Genomic DNA, 22,927 nt, shown 5'->3' on the forward strand with positions numbered 1-22,927 from the left:
CAAATATCTTCTCTTACTCACATTATGGATGTTAGAAATTCTCAGTTTCTCTTATATTACCATCCAGGAGCTAATACTCATACTATAAGAGATATTCTAAATGGAACGATAAATTCAGATTATAGACCCTAATAAGAAAAATCAATTTGCTGAAGTATCCCAGGATGTTAACCTTAGAGAAGGGGAAGGTGGGAGGAAGGTAGGCACGCTCAGTATGACTGATGTGCATATATACTTATTACAACTCTTATTAAAAACTCAGTGGGAGTCTCTTCTCTGAGATGCCTGCTTCAGAGAGTTCCTCAGTTCATGTCAGATAGACATTCTCAGACACCGAAATCCCAATCCTGAAGAAGGATCTGAATTTTTAGGTGCAATGTGCATGCTAGATAATAGGGCACTTTTTCTTCAGTACTTCTTAGTAGTAGGAATCATCAGTTTTTAATGTTTTTTCCCCTTATCCACTAGTTTTGCCTTCACTTCTACAAATGCTAACACAGCAGACTTAAGAATTCCCAATGTTAATATTTTTTGTGTAATTTAAAAGCAGTTAAATGCTTTCATTGCCGATTTTAGTCAACTCTAGTTTTGTTACCCTTAAGCCTCGATGCATCCTATTCTTTAGAACTCCCAGAAACTCTCCATGGCTGAGGCAATTATCTCCATCTAAATCAAAGATCTTGAAGACTGTGTCCAAAACGTTGTCTGAGAGCTCCTGTCCTGTTGCCACTTTCACAGCTCTCTTGAACTCAGCTAGTAAAAACATAATGTTATATTGTACATTACAGAGAAATGAAGAAAAACTAAACACACATAAATAATGGGATTCTGTACCAATTTATGATGTCTTCTGGGTATCCTAACCTATGGTATTTTGGATGTGTGAACTAGTAAATTATATTAGAAGACCTCAATCCATGTGCTTTTGAGCTTGCTTTGTATTTCAATACAATCTTTGCTGCTTGTATTATGAGCTTTTAAAACACATTATTTCTTCTTAAGCAACAAGAACAAATGGCAAGCATTAATATTTGCTGAAAATAGCTGTACATTAAAAAATTAAATACTTTCGGCCTACACCTGTGTATGGAGATGGCAAGTGCTTTACTACAAAGGTCTTATAAAAATACTAACATTTTATTTGGAATCAGTCTAATGCTAAATAATTCCATACTAAAATCTTTGTCTATAAGGCATTTTTTTTTCGAAGACACACTCCAATTGAAAACCACTTCAGCTATTTTTTAACAGCCAGTAACCATCAACCACTAAAAACAGCATTCACAACACACAGGTTTGTATGCTTTTTGGTCGGTCTTAGGAACTGGTCTACCCTTTCTTGAATGAGCGGCAGAGAAGAAGGTTTAATAGAATTCATGGAAGAAACAGCTACCATACCACTCTGGACCTCCATTTTCCTCTCTATTTTTTCCCCTCCTCTTTTCACATTATTATTATTATTTATACATATTATGGTACTGCCTAGAGGTCCCAGCTAGGGTCCAGGGCCCTTTTGTGCTAGGATTTGTATACACATATAATAAAAAAAAGCAGATCCTGCCCCAAAGAACTTACAGTCTTAGCACATAGGAAACAATACACAGATACAAATAAATATCTGGGGGAGGGGGTCAGGAGGAGTGTGGAGGAGAAGATAACACAGAAATGATTGTGCTTAATACAATTAATGCAATCACAGCACACAAACTGCATAGCCTAGGTCAAACGTTTTATAGACATCATGGAAGAGAGGTGTTTTAAGAAAGGATTTTGAGAAGAATAATGAAGAAATAGTAGTTTTATGTATTTTTATGGGAAGCTTCTTCCATTTATAGCATATTGCTCCCACTAGGAGGTGCACATACTAAAATTGAGGCCCCATCTTTACAAATCTTTATATAGAGGCTACTCATGACTTAGTTCTCAGTGACATGAGTTCATTTAAGCAGTAACTGTAGTTCAGCCGCTAAGGGTTTGTCTACTACACAGTTAGTTTATAGCAAACTGGAGTGTTAATCTACCTGCACTAGCATGCTGCAGACTAACTGTTCATGTGCACCCTGCTGACATATGCATTAACAGTTCATTAATTCATTTTGATTACTCCTGTTTCAAAGAGGACTGAATCAAAGCACTTTAACAAACTGCTAATGCACATCAGCAGAGTCCACACAGTCAGCCCATGGCAGGCTAGTGCAGGACAGATTCACATCCCAGCTTGCTGTGAACTAAATTCTATTACAGACAACCCCTTCGCAATATTATTATTTATTATTTGTATTGCCATAGCACCTAGGAGCCCTAGTCGTGAACCAGGACTCCACTGGGTTAGATGTTGTATAAATACAGAAGAAAAAGACACTCCCTGCCCAATTAACATCCGTGCACAAGGGACTGTACCAAAAACTAAAAGTGACATGACATATTAAGAAGTGTTAGTTTAAAATATGAGAATCTTATTATAAGCCTTAACTTATGTCTTTAGAAATTAAACTCTTTAGTGTAAGCATGGAAGCTGTTTAAGCCATCATACTATAGAGTCATGTTTTTATACAAAATAGGAAGGAAAAAGGGAAGAAGAAATCAATATGGTTAAATGGGAAGGGACAAGAATTTATTCAAGCCAAAAAGGGGCAACTTAATCACAAGTAAAATGTAAGATGGAAATTAGATGGGCTAAGAAAGGAGCTGATGAGGAAATAATCAAAGACATAAGAAATTATTTAAGTACATAAGAAGTAGGAAGTGACAAAGGAGATATTTTGTTAAACAATACATAACTAACTTATAGTGTTCACACAAACTATTGAAGCAAAAAACATCCACAGTTACTCTGGATAGCCATTAAAAATTAAGTACTAAAACCCCTATGTTTCCATGCATAAAGCCAATTAGTAACTGCCTACGGCTAGGAAAGAACTTTCCCATAGCACATTTTGTAAATTGTTTAACCTGGGGCTTTTTACACCTTCCACAGAAGCATGTTGTATTAGACAATGTCAGAAATAGGAGTCCAACTACTGGTCTGACTTGCTCTGGAAATTCCTGCATTCCTAAATCAGTTCACTGGCACTTCAAATGTGTATTTCAGCTACAGACGAGCCAATCTCCAATTGTATTAAACATGATCATTGCACAGTTATCTTGTTCAATGTCTTCCCCACTATTTGTTTGTATTATCTGTGTGTTGTTCCTTGTAATGTGCAAAGACTGTAAGCTCTTTGGAGCAGAGACCACTTTATTATATATGTACTCTGAAACTCTGATTCATCAGATAAAATGGACCCCAGATCTCAGCCATGTTGGGCTGGATTTTTGCAAAACTAAAATTTGATGGGGTTTTGCAAAACCCAAACTACCTTGACTTGCTCATTTTAAGGATGGGACTAAACCATTTATCTAGTCTGTGAGCAACTCAAAAGTACAGACAGAGTGAAGCATATGTATTTACAAGGAAATGTTTAAGTGCATTGCTCAAGTGCTTCAATTACTAATATTTTTGTTATTTAGATCCGAAAGACTGATCCCTGGTCTTACAGTACCAATTTATGTCAGTGTAACTATGTCACTCAGGGGTGTGGATTCACCTTGCTACAACTTGCAACTTGCTACATGAACAAACCACTATTGTTTGTTACTGGCCTTTATTAATGTGACCCTGCTACAAAACATGCATTCCTTCATTAAAATCTTTCAATCAAATTTACTTAGGGTATGTCTACAATGCCAATGCTGCAGGGATCGATGCAACAGGATTGATTGAGCGGGCTGTGGAGATCCGCTCAAATGATCCCAGAAGTGCTCTCCAATCAACGCCATTAATCCACGCCCCCCCAAAAGGAGTAGCACTGTGTCAACCGGAGGGCGTCTCCCGTCGATGTAGCGCAGTGGAGACACCGCAGTATGGCAATGTAAGTAAGTTGATGGAAGATACGCAAGCTACATTATGTAGCTTGCATATCTCCGTCGACGGCAGTGTAGACCAGGCCTTAGAGATCACTAAGTAAATTTGATACACTTAGATTTCACTAAGGCCTGGTCTACACTGGCCACAGATTTTGGTGGCAGTCGACAGGAGATACGCAAGCTACATACAGTAACTTGAGTATATCCCGTCGACTTCCTAACGTCTACTTACCATGGCGTCTCCACTGCGCCGATGGGAAATGCCCTCCCATCGATGCAGTGCTATGCTACTTGCCAGGGTGGATTTACAGAGTCATCTTCCAGGTTCGACTGAGCGAGTCTTTACTGACACTCAATCAAACCCGCAAAATCGATCCTGCACTGCTGGCAGTGTAAACATAGCCTCAGTACATTCAGACTCTTGTGGGTGATTCTGTAGACAGTACATTACATCACACATCAGAACTTAGAAATCCTAATAACTTGTGCTTAAAATGCTACTATTCTTCATGCAAGTTACATTAATTTGGAATAAAATTTTAATACTATAGTTTTTGGAGTTCATAATGCTAATTTTTGAGATAATTTATTCAAAAATTCTCTATGCAGTATATTTTCTTCCTGTTATTTTAAAGGTAAATATACAAAGTTATCTACTACTTACCCAACTTAACAGGACGATTAGCTACAGTAAACATTTGCATGGCAATAGAAAAGTCTTCTAAGCGATTTGTAAACTGGCAAAAAGTCTTGAATTCATCCAAGTTGATATTCTAGAGTACCAAATAATTCAAATTAGATTTGCTAGATAATAAATCCAGAACAAGTCGGTCTACTTCCTTAGGTTTCTAGTATTAAGAACTAGTATGACTGTGGATATTACCTTTAATATTTCTATTTTTTAGATGTGACACAATCATGATTATGGATAGCAAAATTAAATCTGAAAGGTTGCAAGAACGCCTCTATTTGAAAATAACCTGATTTTTGGTATATACTTATCTAATAAGAAACTTGCACTTGAATTTAAAATAAGAAAGCAAAACAAAAATAATATATTCTGGGTACCTACCTCTCCTGCTTGAAATCTCTCTTTCACATTTTGCCAGTAAATTTCATTGTTTTCCTCATCAGTGAAATACAATAGCCATTCAGCAAAGTCTTCCTTTCTCATGAAGTTCAGTCCCTTAGAAAATTGTATGAATTCCATTTCTTGCACCTCTGTTTGTAAATTTTCCATAAATCTAAATATAAAGAAATGCAGTGAGAAATACATAAAGTAACCATGAGTTAGTACTATTAATACTAACCTAGTTACTCGGTAAACAATATAGTAACATTTTAAAATCTATGCATCTACCCAGCTACAAATATTACAATTGCACTAATTGTTTAATATATCAGTGATAGTTTTATCTGTGCATGTAAATATGTTTTCAATGCTGTGTTTCTGTAATTATACCACTAGGGTGCTCTCTAAGTCTATGTACATTCATGGATGTGGCAGTCACTATGGATAGGATGGAATAATGTACTGCTACAGTAGTAAATACCAATTACCTGGAGAAGAGAATATGCAGTAAAGTGTGCATATATAAAGATTATGTGAACCTTTGATGGCCAGCCAGTAATAAGACAATTTAATGCAAATGGACTGACCTGGTAATTACAGGTTATGGACTAACATGTGGTTTATGCAATTTAACGTTAAAAATTGAGTAATGAGAGGATTGGACAATAGCTAACGATATTATACGCTAATAGTCACAAGCCACAGGATTCCTAATCATGAAGAAAAAGTGATAGAAGAAAGAAACTTAAAACCATCAATACAGGGCAGCATACAGAAAGGGTAATTCAATGTTTCAGAGGTTATAACAATGAGAGGCTTGGTAAATCAGGTAATATTCATTAGAAAATGGATTAAGGGGGAATATAACTGGCATGAAAATAGTGCTGAAAGTTATAGAAAATACAACGTCACAGCTATTTGGGAAGGTAACAAGATTAAAAAACAAGAGCATAATTTGATGCAGGAAGGCATAAACATTAGGGGATTTAGGAGATTATTTCCCCTATAAAAATAGATAATGTATGAAACAGGCTACAACTGACAGCAATACAAACTACAATTGTAAATATAGGTGTGGCTTTGAGTTTCCTTATTTTGGATGAGATAATCAGAGGAGTCCATTTCTGGTCCTAAAATCTAGGAATTCGGGTAGCTCTCACACACTTAACAGTATTTCCAAATATCTTTTCTTCCCTATTTTGTTCATTGTCATTTTATTTCTGTTGCCCACAACTCTAAGTGGTTACATTTTTATTGGAAATATAAGCTAACAGGGCACTTATTCCTGACAGTACCGTTTACGATTTGTCTCTCCCTGTGCTCTCTTCTCAGTGTCCACAGGTTCTAACAAGAACTCAGTTTTATTGAATTACAATAAATAACTACAGAGAGGATGAAATAAAGTACTTTTGTATTAGGACAAAGCAATTACTTGGAGAAGAGAGCAGCAAGGAACATGTCCGTGCAGCAAAAAATGGTAGAGACTCCTTTGCTTATCAGTGTTTGCATGGCCTCACTGTATTTGAATTCTTTTCCTGAAAATAAAGCATTTTAGTCAGTGCAGCTATCTTTAGTTCTTTAATGAGATCACTTGGACAATTAGCAGCTTGGAGCTCTCTGTTGTCTGTAGAGGGATACGTCAAGACTGCCTTTGCAACATAAGCTTTCTCTTGTATTTTCTTCCACATAATTAGTGCTGCATAGGCAAGAGGGTTCATGAATAATGCTTCATTGCTCAGGACATGCAGGTGAAAGAAAGACAGACACTGGAATGGATTTTAAGCAGTAGGCTGCAACTTTATTAACGCTGGTTGGGGTGGTATATGTCCACCCCATCTCACATACCAGGCATTTAACTGGATCCAATGTGGAGTAAGAGGTCTCTCACCATATAAGCAATAACCTGGGGTAGGCCCCTTGTTTATCTCCCCAGGGCTCAGCTCAGTGAGTCCTCTAGCCCTCCAACCCATGAGAGGGAGTAGAGAGTATCCAGTGGGAACCTCAGTCTGTGAAGACTTCAGGTCTCCCTTCTGCCCACAGGCATAACATTCACTAGCAAAAATCCTGGGTCTCATTTACCTCTGGGAGCTGGCCCTTTTAGCCTTTATCTGCACTAAACACAGGCTGCAAGTTGTGACAAACTACACATTCTTATAATATCTCTTAAATTTAGACTTTCAAATGCTATTCTTCTTTACCAGCTGTGCTTCCACAATGTTGCAAAGAGGACAAAAAACCTGCCAATTTTTCCCAATGGGAAAAAATTATTTTCTTATCCCAAAACACAGGCAATCAGCCATGTCCACAGCAACTTGGAAATACAGCTTATCGTCTACAACTAAAGAGAGGAAGGCCAGGGTAGACAAAAAGGCATGGGGCTCCTGCATCCCAGGGAAAAGTTGAAATTGTTGGGGAAGCATAGGAGGCCAGTTAGCTCCCAGTCTATCCTCAGCCAGCCCACAGGATGCAATGAATCTGAGGAGAAGGGGGAGCCTGGCATTTTCGGGCATGTGCTCCCTTCCCTCTCACAGTGGCACATTCCCTTTTCTGATACAACCAGCAGCATCCCTCCTGACCCACTGAATGGAGGTGTGTTGTGATACTTGGGCTTACAAATTTACATTAATTGCAAGCTTAATTGGTCTAAAAAAAAAAAAAAGAAGAGTAATGATCTATGAATTGTTACAATCATTTGTTATATAAAACTGTTTCTCAGGCATGGGCTCTCTCCCCTCCACCTCCTGTTGGGAACAGAGTATTCCTTCTGCTGCGGGGCCAACCATTCCACCTGCTGAGACAGGGTGGATTATCTATTTAGGCTATGTCTACACTGACGGCGACAAATTTGCCACCATCAGATTGATTTTTCCAGTTCGACTGAGCAGCAGTGAAGGCATGCTCAATTGATCTGGAAGTCGATTTAATAAAACCACCTCCCCCAAAAGCGTAGCATTGCGTCGACGGGTATGCATTTCCCGTCGGTGCAGTGCAGTGGGGATGGCACGTTAAACAGAAGTTATCAAGTCGACGGGAGTTACACAAGCCACTCTACATAGCTCCCGTCGACTGCTGCTGAATTTTGCCAGCAGTGTAGACCAGGCCTTAGATGTAAGGAATTCAGTAAGTATTGCATTTCAATCCACTAGGTTTGCTCTTGGCATGTTGGAGTGGGAAAATTTCTTGCAGCACCAAATGTTTCTCAGAGCAGCAGCTGAACAGTGCAATTTAAAATTCAGATATGATATTCCCCCCATATTTTGAGAGTTACCAGAGTCTGACTCATCACATCAGGGCATTTTTATTATCAGATATGAGAGTTAAAAATCCTAATGAGTTTTTTTTGCAACACTTATCAAAAAGTATTTAGCTAGAAAGGAAATCTTGGTAGTGGCAGTAGATTGATCACATTTATATGACTAAGACACATGATTTTTCTATGTACCTGCTAGGTCTCTGGTTGCATTTGTTCAAAACAATGATTCACAGCTAAAGAGAGTTCACATTCCTTAATGGGAGCTTTGCATTGACTTCAATAGGGCCAGAATTTCACCACAGGAATAGAGGGCAAGATTCTGACCTCAGATACTCAGTGTAAATCCAGAGTAACTCCAGGGCAGTCAAGGAAATTACTTTTACACCACAGTAACAGAAATCAAAATCAAGGCCAGAATTTAAAAAATGTATAAGAAAAATCAATAATTTGTAAGAAGGAAGGGAGAAGATAGTACTTTATTTCATCTAGCCTGTTATCCATATTCTTCAAAATGCACGTTTAAGACCAACAGCCAAATTTGTTATTCATTATTTGTATTATTATGTTATTGAATTGGTACCCATTTTGCAAGGTAATCTACACAAACACAGAAAGATACAGTTCCTAATAATCCTTGGTAACTCACCTTTAAATAGAAGTGAAAGTAAAGTGAAACTGGGGGAATGTGAGGGCTCCAGTGATTCTCCTACCAACCTGGGATTTTGAAATACAATGCTAGCTTTGTACTCTCCTTATGGTAAACAAAGTAGCAAAATGAAACACAAAGTAAAGTTTAGGGAAAATTTTCCTTCCTATACTTTTGTTTCTGTATTTCAGAATGTTTGTACTGCACCCTAACTTCTAAGGCAGCACTGTTTAGCAGTTACAAGTGTCCCATCTAGGAATGAAGTCTCTTCTCCTAAAAAAGGACCAGCTGATACAAAAGCAGCTGTCCGTTTAACTTAGCAACAAAGCTTGCCGTGGACACATCACCTTGGTGTTCAACTTTCTGCACTGACTCCCGTTTGAACACCGAGTCCAGTTCAGGATTTACTTTCATTCAAAGCCCTCTATGCTTTGTAGGACTGGCCTAAGCTACCAGGGAGATCAACTCCCTTTGCAACCACGACCATGCACAACAGCTGAGTTCTACCAGAACCATGAAACTGTCAATGAGTAAAGGGAGTCTCAGGAGGGCTGGGCACAGAATTTTCACTCTTTCACAGAGTGGACCTACGTTATTGAACTCACTCCTACCAAAGACAAGAATGATCATCAGGGACCCTAGTTTCCTGTGATATAAAAAACAAAATTATCTAATAAAACCCCTAAATATCCATGTTTTTATGTAATTAAAATGAACTTTAGTTTCCCTTGCCACAATATATATAGGTATCAGTTGAATACAAGTTTTACTGACATATTTACATTTTTTAAGCTAACAGCCTGAGCCCTGCCAACCAAGGCTGGCAACCTGAGTCCCACCCATTCTCCTGATTATCCAAAATTTTGATGATCCAATCTGGCCCTGGTCCCAAATTAGATTGGATAACTGGAGTTCCACTGTATAGTTTTTAATTTTTTCACAAAATGTAAAAACTAAAGATTCTCTGTAAAAACTCAAATTCCGCATTTTTCTGTGGCAAATGGATTTCTAGGATTTCTGATGATCATGGAGCTCACCAGTTTCAGAACTAAATGCCTAAATGCCTCTGACCCTGGACAAGTATTATGTAGCCTTTCCATGTTTCGGTTCCCTTACCCATGAAAGAAGAATAATATCTCCTCCTATACAAAGCACTTTAAAATCATGAGAGGAAAATCACTATACAAGTGCAAACTACCCTCAAGATACTCGTATATCTTATTGAGCTATAGTACACATCAGTCAAGTGAGGTTTTTGAATGCACACCCTAGCATAAACAAGGGACAGACCCAATCAAATTTGGGGCCCTACCGATACGGTCCATTCCAACTCACCTTGTATTTTTAACTAAAAGGCTTCAAACAAAACACAACCAAAAATCTTAGAATAGTGAGGGAGCAAAAGTCCAAACAAGATGGCTAAAGAGAACATATATATATATATATATATATATATATATGTGTGTGTGTGTGTGTGTTTCCTGAGTGATATAAACTGAAATGAAATATACAGAAGAAACAGAATTTGTAGATAAACAGAATTTAGTCTGTGAGATGTTCTCTATCTGCAGAAAGGTTAGCACAAAATAGGGTAAGAAAACCTCTTAACACGGACTTGAAAGAAAAAGAACTGTTTATTTTCTATGTGCATTTATAAGATGCCTATCACCATAGCATAATCCAGAAATTTCTATCTGCAAACTACCTCAGGAAAAAGTAAAATGCATTCTACAGGATCTTTCTCTCCATATTCTCAATGCTTTTGTTTGTGAGTGCGTGTGTATATAAAAAGATTTGGGGAAGATTAGATTGAAGACGTGAGTTTTGTATTTCATTGTGAAGGGGCAAGACTCATAGCAGTTCTGAACTCTTTGGGGACTGAGCTATACAGACATAGACCAGTTGCTATGTACATTTTCTCTCCTACTAATTAGAGACTAGGCTTTTTTGAGTAAGATCAGTATTTTCAATTGGAAAAATATTGGTTGTCAAGAAAACATTTTCTACCACTGGAAAACTTTAAATGGGAATAGCTGGGGAGAAAAACAGGAGTGCATACAACACTGTTGAAATAACAGCACATACAGAACTTTTTTGGAAGGAAAAGCTCCACAATGGCTACCATATTTATAAAAACTTAAGGACTGCTGCCATATATGAAAATGTCTTTGTTGAGTTTGGGAAAATTTCTTGAATTAGTATAATTCTCTGGCCCCAAGTTTAGAATTTTACATCTCAGACAATGAAAATTTCCTTTTGGAGTCAAGTAAGTTTGGTATTGGCGATTAATATTACATATTACGTGTAAAACACGGTGGTGATCTTCTGGAACTAGGAATACTATGGGGCATCTGAGACAAAAGGCTGATGTGGCTGAGATTTTTTGCTTGCTGTGTTATTTTAGGCCTGATGTAGTGTATTTTATACTATAGAGAATGCTGAAATGGGAGACTAATCATTTAACTGAAAAAATCTGTGGGCCAAATCATGAAAATTGAGAAAAGAACAAGTTATACATTTTCTTATGCAAATGTAACATTGGGAGAAGTTTTAGAAAAGGAGGGAGGGAGGGAGAGAGAAAGATTTGGCATAGGCTATGTCATGAGGCCCTGGAATTTGATCAGAGGTACGGCCTGTCTCTGCTAATGACGTACCCCTTCTGAAACAGTATAGATTAGTGTTGGCCACCCTTTGCCCTAGGGACCACTTATAACCCTCAAGGCTCTAAACACTGTCTTGAGAAGAAATTGTGTATTGATTTTGAATTGAACATGTGTTCCCTGTATTCCATGTTCTGAAGCCTTGGAAACAACTTTGGTGCTATTGGGAGGAAATAGGGTGCAATACCTTTCAACTACTTCCCACCACTTCCTGGGCAGCCACATGAGATGCTCTGGTGAGAGCTGGGAGAGTCTCATCAGCTGTATGTATCCCTTTCCTGCTGCAGCTGCTCAGCAGCTCCACTTCTGGCTGCCTGCTGCAATGCCGAGATGGGAAGAGAGAGAGAAGTTTGGTTTCTCTAGTTCCTGTTTCCCCGATATCCAGACAGAGTCTCCAAGAGATCAGGAGAGGAGCCTAACTGGAACTGCCTGAGCCTACAGAAGCACCTATCACAGGATGACCCTGCTCCCCCACGCAGCCCAGGAAAGGGGGGCAAGAAGAGAAGTGGAGAACCGACAACCAGTCATAGTTCCCTCATTCTCTGGCCCAACTTTGGTGAAGACTAAAGCAGCCCAGAGAATGCTTTTACTTGCACCACCTGGCTCTGATTTCCAAGGGACCATACACTAGCTGGGGATTATTGGAACACAGTGCAACTCCAGCCAGTCTCTGTCCCCACCACCAACTTGCCCCTTTTCCAGGGGCAAAAAAGGAGGCGGCACAGGAGCTGATTAAGCCAGCTCCATGCTCACTGAGACTTGTGGATGGTTTCCGCTCCTTTTGTGCCATCTGAGTGCAAAGGGAGCAGAAGAGGGCATAGAAGCCCTGTGGTACTGATTGGGGCCCTTTGACCTTTTTGAAATGTTTGGACCTGAGCCTGAAAAGTTTATACATTTACAGAATTATAGAGGATACTAAGTTCAGCCAGAATAGCTGACTAGGAGGCTTGATTAAAAAGTAAGTGATGAGGTGAGAAAATTCATTTCAGCTTTCTGAAATAAAATATAGTGGCCACACAGAACCATGAAAAGGTAGGGCTGCAAAGACCTCGAAAGGTCACCTAGTTCAGCCCCCTGTGCTGAGGCAGAACCAAGTATTCCTAAACCATCTCTGACAGATGTTTGTCTAACCTGTTCTTAAAAACCTCCAATGACGGGAATTCCACGACCTGCCTTAGAAGCCTATTCTAGAGCATAATTACCATACAGTTAGAGAGCTTTTCCTAATATCTAACCTAAATCTCTTTTGCTGCCGATTAAACCCTTTACGTCTTGACCTACCGTCAGGGGACATGGAGACCAATTGATCATCATCCTCTCTGTAACAGCCCTTAACTTATTTGAAGACTGTTATCAGGTGCCTGCTCAGTCAGTCTTCTTTTTTCAAGACTAAGCATGCCCAGTTTTCTTTTTCTTTTTTTTTTTAAAACCTTTCCTCATAAATCAGATTTTCTAAACCTTTTATGATTTTTGTTGCTCTCTTCTGGACTCTATTCAATTTGTCCACATCTTTTCTAAAGTATGGCACCCAGAACTGGACACAGTACTGCAGCTGAGGCCTCACCAATGCTGAGTACAGCGAGACAATTTTTCCTGTGTTTTACATATGATGCTCCTGTTAATACACCCCAGAATGATATTAGCCTTTTTTTGCAATTGCATCACATAGTAGATTCATGTTCAATTTGTGATCCACACCCAGATCCTTTTCTGCAGCATAGCTGGAACTACCAGCCGGTTATTCCCCATTTTGTAGATGTGCAATTGATTTTTTCTTTCTAAGTGTAGTACTTTACACTTGTCTTTATTGAATTTCATCTTGTTGATTTCAGACCAATTCTCCAATTTGTCAAGGTCATTTTGAATTCTAATCCTGTCCTCCATAGTGCTACAACCCCTCCCAGATTGGTGTCATCCACAAATTTTATAAACATGCTCTCCACACCTTTATCCAAGTCATTTAATGAAAATACTGAATGCTACTGAATCCAAGACAGACCCCTGCCTGTGAACAGGGTGAAATTTCATGAAGAAAGTTCAGTAGAACCCTGTTTATCTGAGCCTCCATTATCCAGCTCTACATATTAACCGAACTGGGCAATGGGGATGACAGCCTGAGCCCTGCCATTTTCCAGATTATCTGAATTTTTTATTATCTGATCTGGCTCCGGTCCCAGTTAGATTGGATAAACATGATTCCACTGTATTCTTATATTTATTTTGAGAAACTTAAAGCACATGATAACTGTTTATACAACTGGTGCGATAGATTTTAATGTGTCTTAATCAAATCTAGTTGTTCTTACTTTTTCTAGGTACTACACTGATCAGTGGAAAGGCTTTCTAGCAACAACTTGGAAAACGATAAAAGCATTTACCATCATTATTTTTTCCTTTTGACAATGATCTATGTCTGTATAGCTCATCAGTCATGTCTTGTAAAAACAGCATGGCACTTTGATCAAACAGCCAACAATAGGTTCCCATGTGAGGTAAAATGTTGTGAGAGCCCATCAGATAGAAATCACATTTTCCTTGAACAATAGGAACTCAGAAATGATGTGCTTGATTTACTTGCAAATAAAATCATGTGAAAAGTGATATCTCCACATAGGTTAAAAAGACACTGATCCTTTTATTCACCTTTCTATGTGTTAAACAAACTTCACTGTCATGTCGCAACTCAAATGGAGTGAATATGCAGTGATAAAGAGGCACATTCCATCTCTATGAAAAATAACTGCCACTGTTGAAAAATTACCTGCATTAAACCTTACACTTATCCCACAAACCTTAAGAGCAAGATGTGGGAGTTTGATTTTGCTTACAGGCCTCTATTTATGTGATAGGTAAAGGTCTTTAACCTATATTTTTTGAGTGTGCTAGGTACATAGTTTTATCAATGTCATGCCTCATTGGGTCAATGCAGAATTTTATCTAAAATTCGAGGCATTCCAGTTTACACTATATATGCAAACACAACCTTTTACTGATGCTCTCTGTCCTTTGTTTCATTAACAGGGCCTACTGTATTTATAGAGAAGGTAGCTGCAGACATGTTAAACTTATTTATTCTGAGTCAAGAGCTTCAAATGAGAAAGGTTTGTTTATTTATTTGAAGACTGGTATGTGCCTGAGTCAGTGGAGTGGAAACACTTAATAGTATTAGAAGAAATGCAACTCTCCCCTTTTTTGTTCTGGCTTTTCCTAAACCTGTACTGATTGCAACAACATCTGTTACTAAAATTGCAACTGGACATAAATCAGACTATCAATTTTATGCTACTTTTATTTTATCAGATTATGAATTACCTAGTACCTTTGAAGGAAATGTGAAAATCTTGTCCCCTTTTAAGTGTGAAAGCACATATGTTGTTGTGACATAAGAACGTGGTGCTCAACAGTACACATACAGATGTGGTTTCAACAATTAGTATCAAGTCAGGACATTTATAGAGTAAATAGAGGGTTTTAAGCGGTTAATTTTTTAAAACCCAGAAGTGCTGGGGGTTGCTATTACCCACAATAAACTATTTTGAAGTTTTAAACTCAGATTATTTCTTCCAGTCACACATGTTGTTGGGCTGTCAAGTTGAGAGAGGACAAGGCAAGAGATTCTGCGTTAAGATCTATTTGAGGACAGCAGCATCTTTCTGACATCACAACATGACTATGATTTTTCAGCACGTATTGAGAGTGTCCGTAGTGGTCACAGGTTAAGTTACAAAACTGATAGATGAGGACTGCGTTGGCCTTGCAACACTTGCTATGACCAGTATGCCAGTCATCACAGGTTGGGGGGTGTGCACACACTCATACACAGCTAGTACAGTGGCACATCATAGCAGTAAGTAATGGAGTCTCTAGTTAAATAATTTACAATCCTTATTTTGTGCTAGTGCTTTGTGAACATAATGACTGACCTATATTATTCTTACAGTTTTTTTCATTAATTTCTGGCTTTCATTATAAGCATTGTAAAGAGATTCTTTGGCACATAAGAGAATAAAAATATTTTGCACATTGGAAGAAACAAAGTCACTATTTCAGGGAGTAATGTTTCATAATATTCCATTGCAGTTTCAAATGGATATGGTGTTTTTCACTTCCTGTTCTAAATTTGTAGACTGTGCTGAATTGTTGGTAGGCAGCTGCATGGTTCCACTGCAAGAGAATTTCAATGGGTGAAGTGATTCCTGTATATGTAAAGTTTGTAAAGCTCCTTCTAATTTTTTGGGACAAAACATACTATTTAAATGTACTATTTAAATTATTCTGAGTGTAGGGAGAGCTACTGTAGCAGAGGAAGGTAAAGTTTCTCAGGGCTTGTCTACATGGTGCTGGCAAAGCGCATGAGGGGGGTGTGACTTGGAAAGTACAGGGTCATGTTATGCTTTAACTGTCTCATGTAGATCCTGCTGGTATACTCTAAAAGGTACTTAGTTTGTGTGAACATAGTCCTTGAAACAGAATGCGAACTAGGCACCTTTCAGAGCGTGCCAGCAAGGTCTACACAGGGCAGTTAGAGTGCAGCTCGTTAGTGAGCTTTCCAAATCATGCTCTGCTGCACTGTGTAGAGAAGCCCTCAGTGTTCTTCAGATTGATGTGCAGTGGCTGATATGGGTTTGACCAAGCAGAAACAAACTCATCACCACTCAAATGTGGAACTAACAGGAATGACTATTAGCAATGAATGACAGCTAGTATTTGTACACTACCTGCAAAACTCAGAATAGCGAAGCTTCTCCTTTCCTGCTCTTCCAAAGAAGTGCACCAGCAACGTTGTATTAACATCAGAGCCTTCTAATTCTGGTTCCTACAAACAAAAAATAAACTTGTATAATTAATTACTAACAATTCAACACAAAACTGGTAATGCATATTGGAACTAGAGTTTCCCAGAAGTCACTTGTAATTTAGTTATTGTTCTTGCAGACAGTACGTAGAGAATTCCAAAGCAAAGTTGAATGTTCTCTCCCAAGATGAACTGTGACCTTTGTGTTTGATGTTCTGCTCCTGATACCAAGTTATAGTAGCTAAGCACTGTGCAACCAACGGACACAATTTTCCTTTTCATTGGTAAAAAGGTTATCAAGGAAATAAGTTGGAGATAATTTACCCAGGAAATTGAAATCATCTCCCTCTGATTTTATTCCCTTTTATTACTGATAATATAATAGTTTGCACATGATTCTTTATCTAAGTACTGTATCGCTTTTCAGACTCAGAATCTTAACACCTTCCTGTTATAAGTTTCTTTCCCCAGAGTCTTTTTTACTAAACCAAATGTTGCTTAGAACATGGAGCATCTACCTGAACTTGGCACAGTGACCTGTCAATATTTACTAAAAATAAAATTATGGTCCAGAACATATCTCTGGACATACTGTGATTCAAGTGCAAATTTCCCATTAAAAGAACCATTCAGGATAGGAAGTAACAGCTGTCTTGAAAAAATGATTGTTTTCCAGTTTTATACATGTTTTGAATTAGTTAAACTCGGTTATAATCCTGAAAGCAGATAGCATACTAATATCCACTTTAATGTTATAGCACAAAATACTTTTATATATCCTTTGTTATTAGTTACTGAGAAAATTACTGGTTACCTATTCAGTAAGCTTCATTTTTAGATCAATATTTTCTTTCAATTCAATTTAACATTCAAATAAAAACAATTTTTAGCTAACTCATCTGGGTTGGTTCCTTAAGTTCCAGCAATACACAAACTCTGATTTGTAACAAACTCATAAATTAGTCTGAAAAAAACACACACACACACACACACACACACACACACACACACACACACACACACACACACACACACACACACACACACACACACTAGAAAAAGAAACATTTACACATATGCATTCCATTATTATATGTTTTTATATTGTTATAAAGTTGTTTGTTAATCTCAAATTTCTCAAACCATTTAACAGCTTATTTTTTTACTGTATATATTTTTCTTCTTCTAGAAAAGGAATAGCTCTATAGAAAACAAAGAATATACTTCAGCTCAACTACTGCATCTTTATAAAGCCTAAAACCACACAATGTGCTGGATTTCTATGTTTTATTCTTCTTTCACCACTAGCATAGTGGCTTTTCTTTGAATACAACAAAACACTAAGCAACATGCAGAGAGATTTTTTTTTTGGACGTCCACAGGGATTTCAACAGAACTATTCTTATGACATCTAAATAGCCTCTGTGGCTTTTATCCTGCTGAAGAGGTAAGATGAAAGACAAGAGTCTATTCATGAGATTTAATACTAATGGTTATTTAGCTTTCAGCATCATCAATAACAAGTCCCATTAGTTCACTGTGTGTTTCATGCTTACTGCATATGTGACACAAAGTATTTTACAGCTAAAGAGGTAACATTCCTGGTTTCTATTCTATGCCACATTACATAAAATGCCAGTAATATGAGCTAAGTATGAGCTAACTTAAAAAAAAATCTTTTCAGGACTCATGCAATGGCACTTACTGCATTTTATCATTTGACTGCAGGTAGACAATTTAAATACCCCTAAACTCTGTGCTTCAGAAGTTTAAGTGCTTTAGACTTCATATATGATGATTGATGTATAAAACATTCATATATGCTTATTTGAAAGTCAAAAGCAAAACTTTATGTTGTCATGTCAGCATCCATGGCTTTTCGAGAAGAAACAAAGGAGGATCAGCCCATAGTAACAGTTTCTTATCCGTTTTGTACTTTCAATTTACATCTTCAAGATGGATTTAAAAAGTACATAATAGATTTGCTGAAATCATTTATTTTTAAAAATTTAACTTACAACTAAGTAACAACATAAGGCTTTCAATAGCTCACATTCAACTATATGCCTGTGAAGTAAAAATCGCTTGTGTTGCTCTGAAAGCTACAGCTGAAAAGCAGGTGTTCACAATAACATTTTAAAGACGAAATCTGCAACAAAAAAGGCACGTTGTTCCTCTACTCAGATTTCTAGTTATAAGCTAGAAGACGACATATAAACAATACCTATCTCATCTTATCTAAGATGACAAAGCCTATCCCTGGATTTATAATAAATATGCACCTACTTGTTTGCTACCCTCTTTATCAGTTGAAATTCCAAAGTAGAATTGGCACATATCCAAGAACTATGCTAGTGAGAGTTAAGTATGTTTTAAACCTACAAAATAGTACTTTTCTTGAGAGCAGGATATGTGATAGGAAAGCAGAGAGACAATGGCTTAAGGGTAAAATTTCAAAAAACTGCTTTTGCCAAGGTTAATACTATTAAATTAAGGTACTTGTTAGTACGTAATTTTTTTTGTCCACAAAATCATTAGGTGCCTTTCCTGCTGAACTGCACATATTGGAGAAATTAATGCCTCCATGACAATTCTTTCTTAAAAGTTAATGAGAGATGTATTAGTATTTCCAATCCTTCACTCTTTTGAGATTAGGTGGAAGCATTATTTAAATTTTGAAACTTTCTCCCTCATCAGTGGGAATGAATGGTGACCTACTATAGTATCTGTCACAAAGCCCTGAGTAATAATCGTTTGAAACAGACTCCCAAGCATTAAGCTTTGCTACAGTGCTGTTTTGCATCAAGTAACGTATGTGTGTCTTCCCAATCTGTTGAAGTTAAGGTAGGGTTAATGTTAACATACAGTACAGAAACACAGCAGGTACTACAAATGTAACAGAACCCATATTTCGATTGCAATTTTATTATATGGAAATTAAATGGCAAGTTTTTTAAAAGTAACTTAAGCTTTTAAGTTACACGGGTGCTTTTGAAAATTTGATTCCAAATCCTGAAACTATTTCTTTTCAGTCAAGAACCATTTATAACTCAGATAAAACAATTTTTTTTTGCTCATTAAATCATGGAAATTGTTTAAAAAGATAATAATAATGGAGTGCTTGATATTGCAAATATTCAAGCGTGTGTGTAACTTTACTCATGTGAGCAGTCCCAATGAACTCAATGTTTGCAGAACTGGAGCCTTAAGTATTAGTCTATTGGCAAGTGTTATCTTGAGTAAAAACAGAGTATTAAGGCAGTGGAAGCTGTTCAAAGAGGTGTTATTACAAACTGTAGTGAGATAGTCTCTATTTTCAGAACAAAAATAAGTACAGAAATGAGAAAAAACTGATTTTCATAAATTTGTTTATAAAAGACAAACAAAACTATTCCATTCTATATCATTGTATCTGAGCACCTTCCAATCGTGCATTAAGAAACATGACTAATATCTGTCAAGTGTTTGTTGTCTCATCCTCTCCCTAGCAGTGGAAGCATGTGCAGTGCTTTGTTTTGCTTTGGTAGTTTTTTTTTAAATACACATTTTCCTATGTATTTATATCAGAGAAGGCAGGGTCAAAGAAACGTGCCTTGCATATGGAGGTGGTGAGATTCATGAGGGTCACTAGTTCCTGTGGGAATTCATTCCACAGTGTTGGAACAGCCCCCAAGAAAGTTCTGTCTCCCACACACAGACAAGCTTTACCCTTAATTCATGGGACCCCATGACCTGTCTGTGACTTTTACTAAAAATAACCAGAGGGAGGGGGAGGGGGAATGACAACTGGAGCTCCATGCGGGGATGTGGGCTAACAGCCTGAGCCACACCGCCATGGAGAGTGGGGGCACAGTCCCAGCCAAAGCTGTGAATGCACAGCCCCGGGTCCAGCCATAGCCGCTGACAGCTGAAGCTGAAGAAGTCACGGAGGTCAGGTAAAGTCACGGAATCTGTCATTTCCATGACTAAATCGTATCCTTAGTCATAGTTGTTGACCACATTCTTCACCCTGGAGCTTTAGATGATCTTTTAGGTATGCGGGGACTGACGCCATAAAGTACCTTGAAGATAAAGACCGAGGACATTGAATTTGATTTGATATTCTACGGAAGGCAATGTAGAGACCAGAGGGACAAGTGTGATGTGCTCACAGTAGCCAGTGTTGCTGAGGGGAAGTGCTGTAGTGTTCTGTATTAGTTGGCGTTTCCTAAGTGCTGAAGCCTTCATGCCCAGGCATATTGCAGTGCTGTAGTCTAGTTGAAAGGTGATGAAAGCATGAATAACTGAAGCCAGATCATCATCTCTCTCCAGAACAAAGGTTGGAAAAAGAGTTTTACAAGTGAAGAAGTTATGAATAGGAAAGAGTGCTTGGCACAGATTCAAAATGGACATCAGCAGAAAATGCATATGGCCAGGTTTGAGAGTAAGTTGTTTATAGTTGCATCAAATTTAGTTTAGGAGTTTAAAATCTCAGGTTTTAAGAGATTAATAGGGGTGTCCCTAAGTACCAGTTAAATGTTTTACAAAAGATGCAAGTGAGATACTTTATATGGAAATGGGCTCATTACAGAATTCAGAACATATGCCTAATTTGTCATTTGGAAACAAGTGTCAAAGTAGATAATACATTTATTGCCTAATATGAAATGTTACTGAATAAACAAATGCAAAACATCCTACACTATTAATTACTCCATACTAATGGTAATTAAAATTCATTTTGTCCCATTAGACTTACTTTAGCATTTTTGAAAAATAATTATATTTTAGTAATTAAAAGTATTTAACTAATTTAAGAAACTGGTCTGACTATGCAACAGTCTTATATACAACGTGGTTGATCTTTATAGTGCTTTTTAGTGTCAAAGTCCCTCATATTATTAAACTGTACCTATATTATTGGTGAAAATCAAGACCTCCTCAATATGTCACAGAGGTTTTCCATGTTGATACTGTTTAGGACAACATACACGTCTGTAAGTTAGCTAGGAAATACACTAGCGAGGGAACAATTATAATACCACTCCCCATGCTGCAGTGTTGGAGATGATCACCAGCTGCAGTCACAAAACAAAACATATTCCCTCACCCATGTTTTAATATTGTAAAATCATGGGCACCATGGGGGTTTTACGTTTTCTTCATGAGCATCTGGCATTGCTCAGGATGTTGGAGACAGGATAGAAGACTAGAAGGACCACTGATCTCTAGGCTATGGCATTTCTTATGTTACAGTAAAGTTCTGCCTAACGGCCTCAAAAGACAGTAGTGCTGACTGAACTGATGAAAAGTCTTCTGAATTGGATAGGGCAAAAAAGCATTCCTCAACCTAAATAAATGGTGAAACCTTATATATTTCAAACTAAAGGTGTTTTAAAATTTAAAATTTTAATTTTCTCAAAACAAACTTTTTAATTTGAATTGGCATTTAGAGCATCCTACTGGCAGCAACCATCTTGATTGAATGTGACTTTATTTAAGACGTGATGGCCGTGAACTCCTTGAGGCAGTGACTATGTTTTTGTTCTGTGTTTGTACAGTGCTTAACATAATGCGGTCCTACTCCATGACTAGGACTCCCAAGGCCTACAGCAATACAAATAAATAACAAAAATACCATTTGGGAGCTCTGCAGAACTGATGACCAGTCAGTCACCAACAGGCTTTAATACCTGTTTCACAATTACAGTTGTCTCTATGTGAGTCTCTTATGGGAAGAGAAAGGAGTACAAGATGGGAGAGGCAGCTAGAGCTGGCAGCAGGGCTAGATGGCCCCAAGAGACAGCATGTATGAATGTGGCCCACCTGCCAAATCTATCGCTGCCCATCTATGTATTGGCTACACCATTTCCAAGATGTATCAAATCTTGCTAACCAGGGTGCTCCCCACAGCATCTCTCCAGGTATTAGCCTCATATAGGCATAACAATTTTAGGGTCTGCCTCCTCCCCAAGCTCAGTGTGGTTAAGGCTCTTAGAAGCTCTAACTGAGCACTTAACACATAAGATAAAATCTTGGGATTGTTGGTCTTTGTAAGAAAGTAATCTCATATGCAAATCACAATAGTATTGAGAAAATATGTACTTATTTTTCTCTGCTGAAACTACTATAGTAATCCTTTGGCTTTAAAGGGATACCATCAACTTTAAAAAAATCACTCTTCTGCCAGGTCATCTTTTATCTACTATATTTAAAATAACACCAATGATTATGACAACATTAAGAGATTAGAGAAAAAATTTTGTACTTTGCTTGCTTTGACAGCACTTTGTGTAGAGTCAGTTTTGTTGTTTATTCTGTTATTCAGTTTCCTCCATTAGAGTGGGTGTGTGTTTGGGTTTTTATTTAACACAGCAACAGGAAAGACATTTTTTTTTAAACAGAAAAATATGATTGTAAAACTACAAAAATTGGCAGAGGAATCTGTATTACCTGATGCTATTTTTAACTTGTATTTTTAAAATTGATTAGAATTCCAGATGAAAGTGACCCTTTAAGAAATTAAATTATAATTTATAGATAATATTACTTTATAGATTTTTCTTATTAGAGTACTTTAGGGAAACAATTTGGAGTAAGGTTTAAAACATAGTTA

The 22,927-nt window shown here is 37.6% G+C and overlaps 1 protein-coding gene across 2 annotated transcripts in view; it reads right to left on the reverse strand.

The window, feature by feature from the left end:
* MICU2 (mitochondrial calcium uptake 2) overlaps window positions 1-22,927 on the reverse strand; it is a 237,973-nt gene that overhangs the window by 3,955 nt on the left and 211,091 nt on the right. For both annotated transcript variants that reach the window (XM_067562865.1, XM_067562866.1), the window contains 4 exons: window positions 16,256-16,353; window positions 4,979-5,150; window positions 4,571-4,679; window positions 596-753 (listed from right to left, as the gene is read on the reverse strand). In XM_067562865.1, the coding sequence (XP_067418966.1) occupies window positions 596-753; window positions 4,571-4,679; window positions 4,979-5,150; window positions 16,256-16,353 (537 nt within the window). The remainder of the gene's footprint in view (window positions 1-595; window positions 754-4,570; window positions 4,680-4,978; window positions 5,151-16,255; window positions 16,354-22,927) is intronic.

Source organism: Emydura macquarii, unplaced genomic scaffold (assembly GCF_026122565.2).
Source record: "Emydura macquarii macquarii isolate MOO-44397 ecotype Brisbane River unplaced genomic scaffold, CSIRO-AGI_Emac_v2 contig_2473, whole genome shotgun sequence".
In the NCBI taxonomy this organism is placed as follows: domain Eukaryota; kingdom Metazoa; phylum Chordata; order Testudines; family Chelidae; genus Emydura; species Emydura macquarii.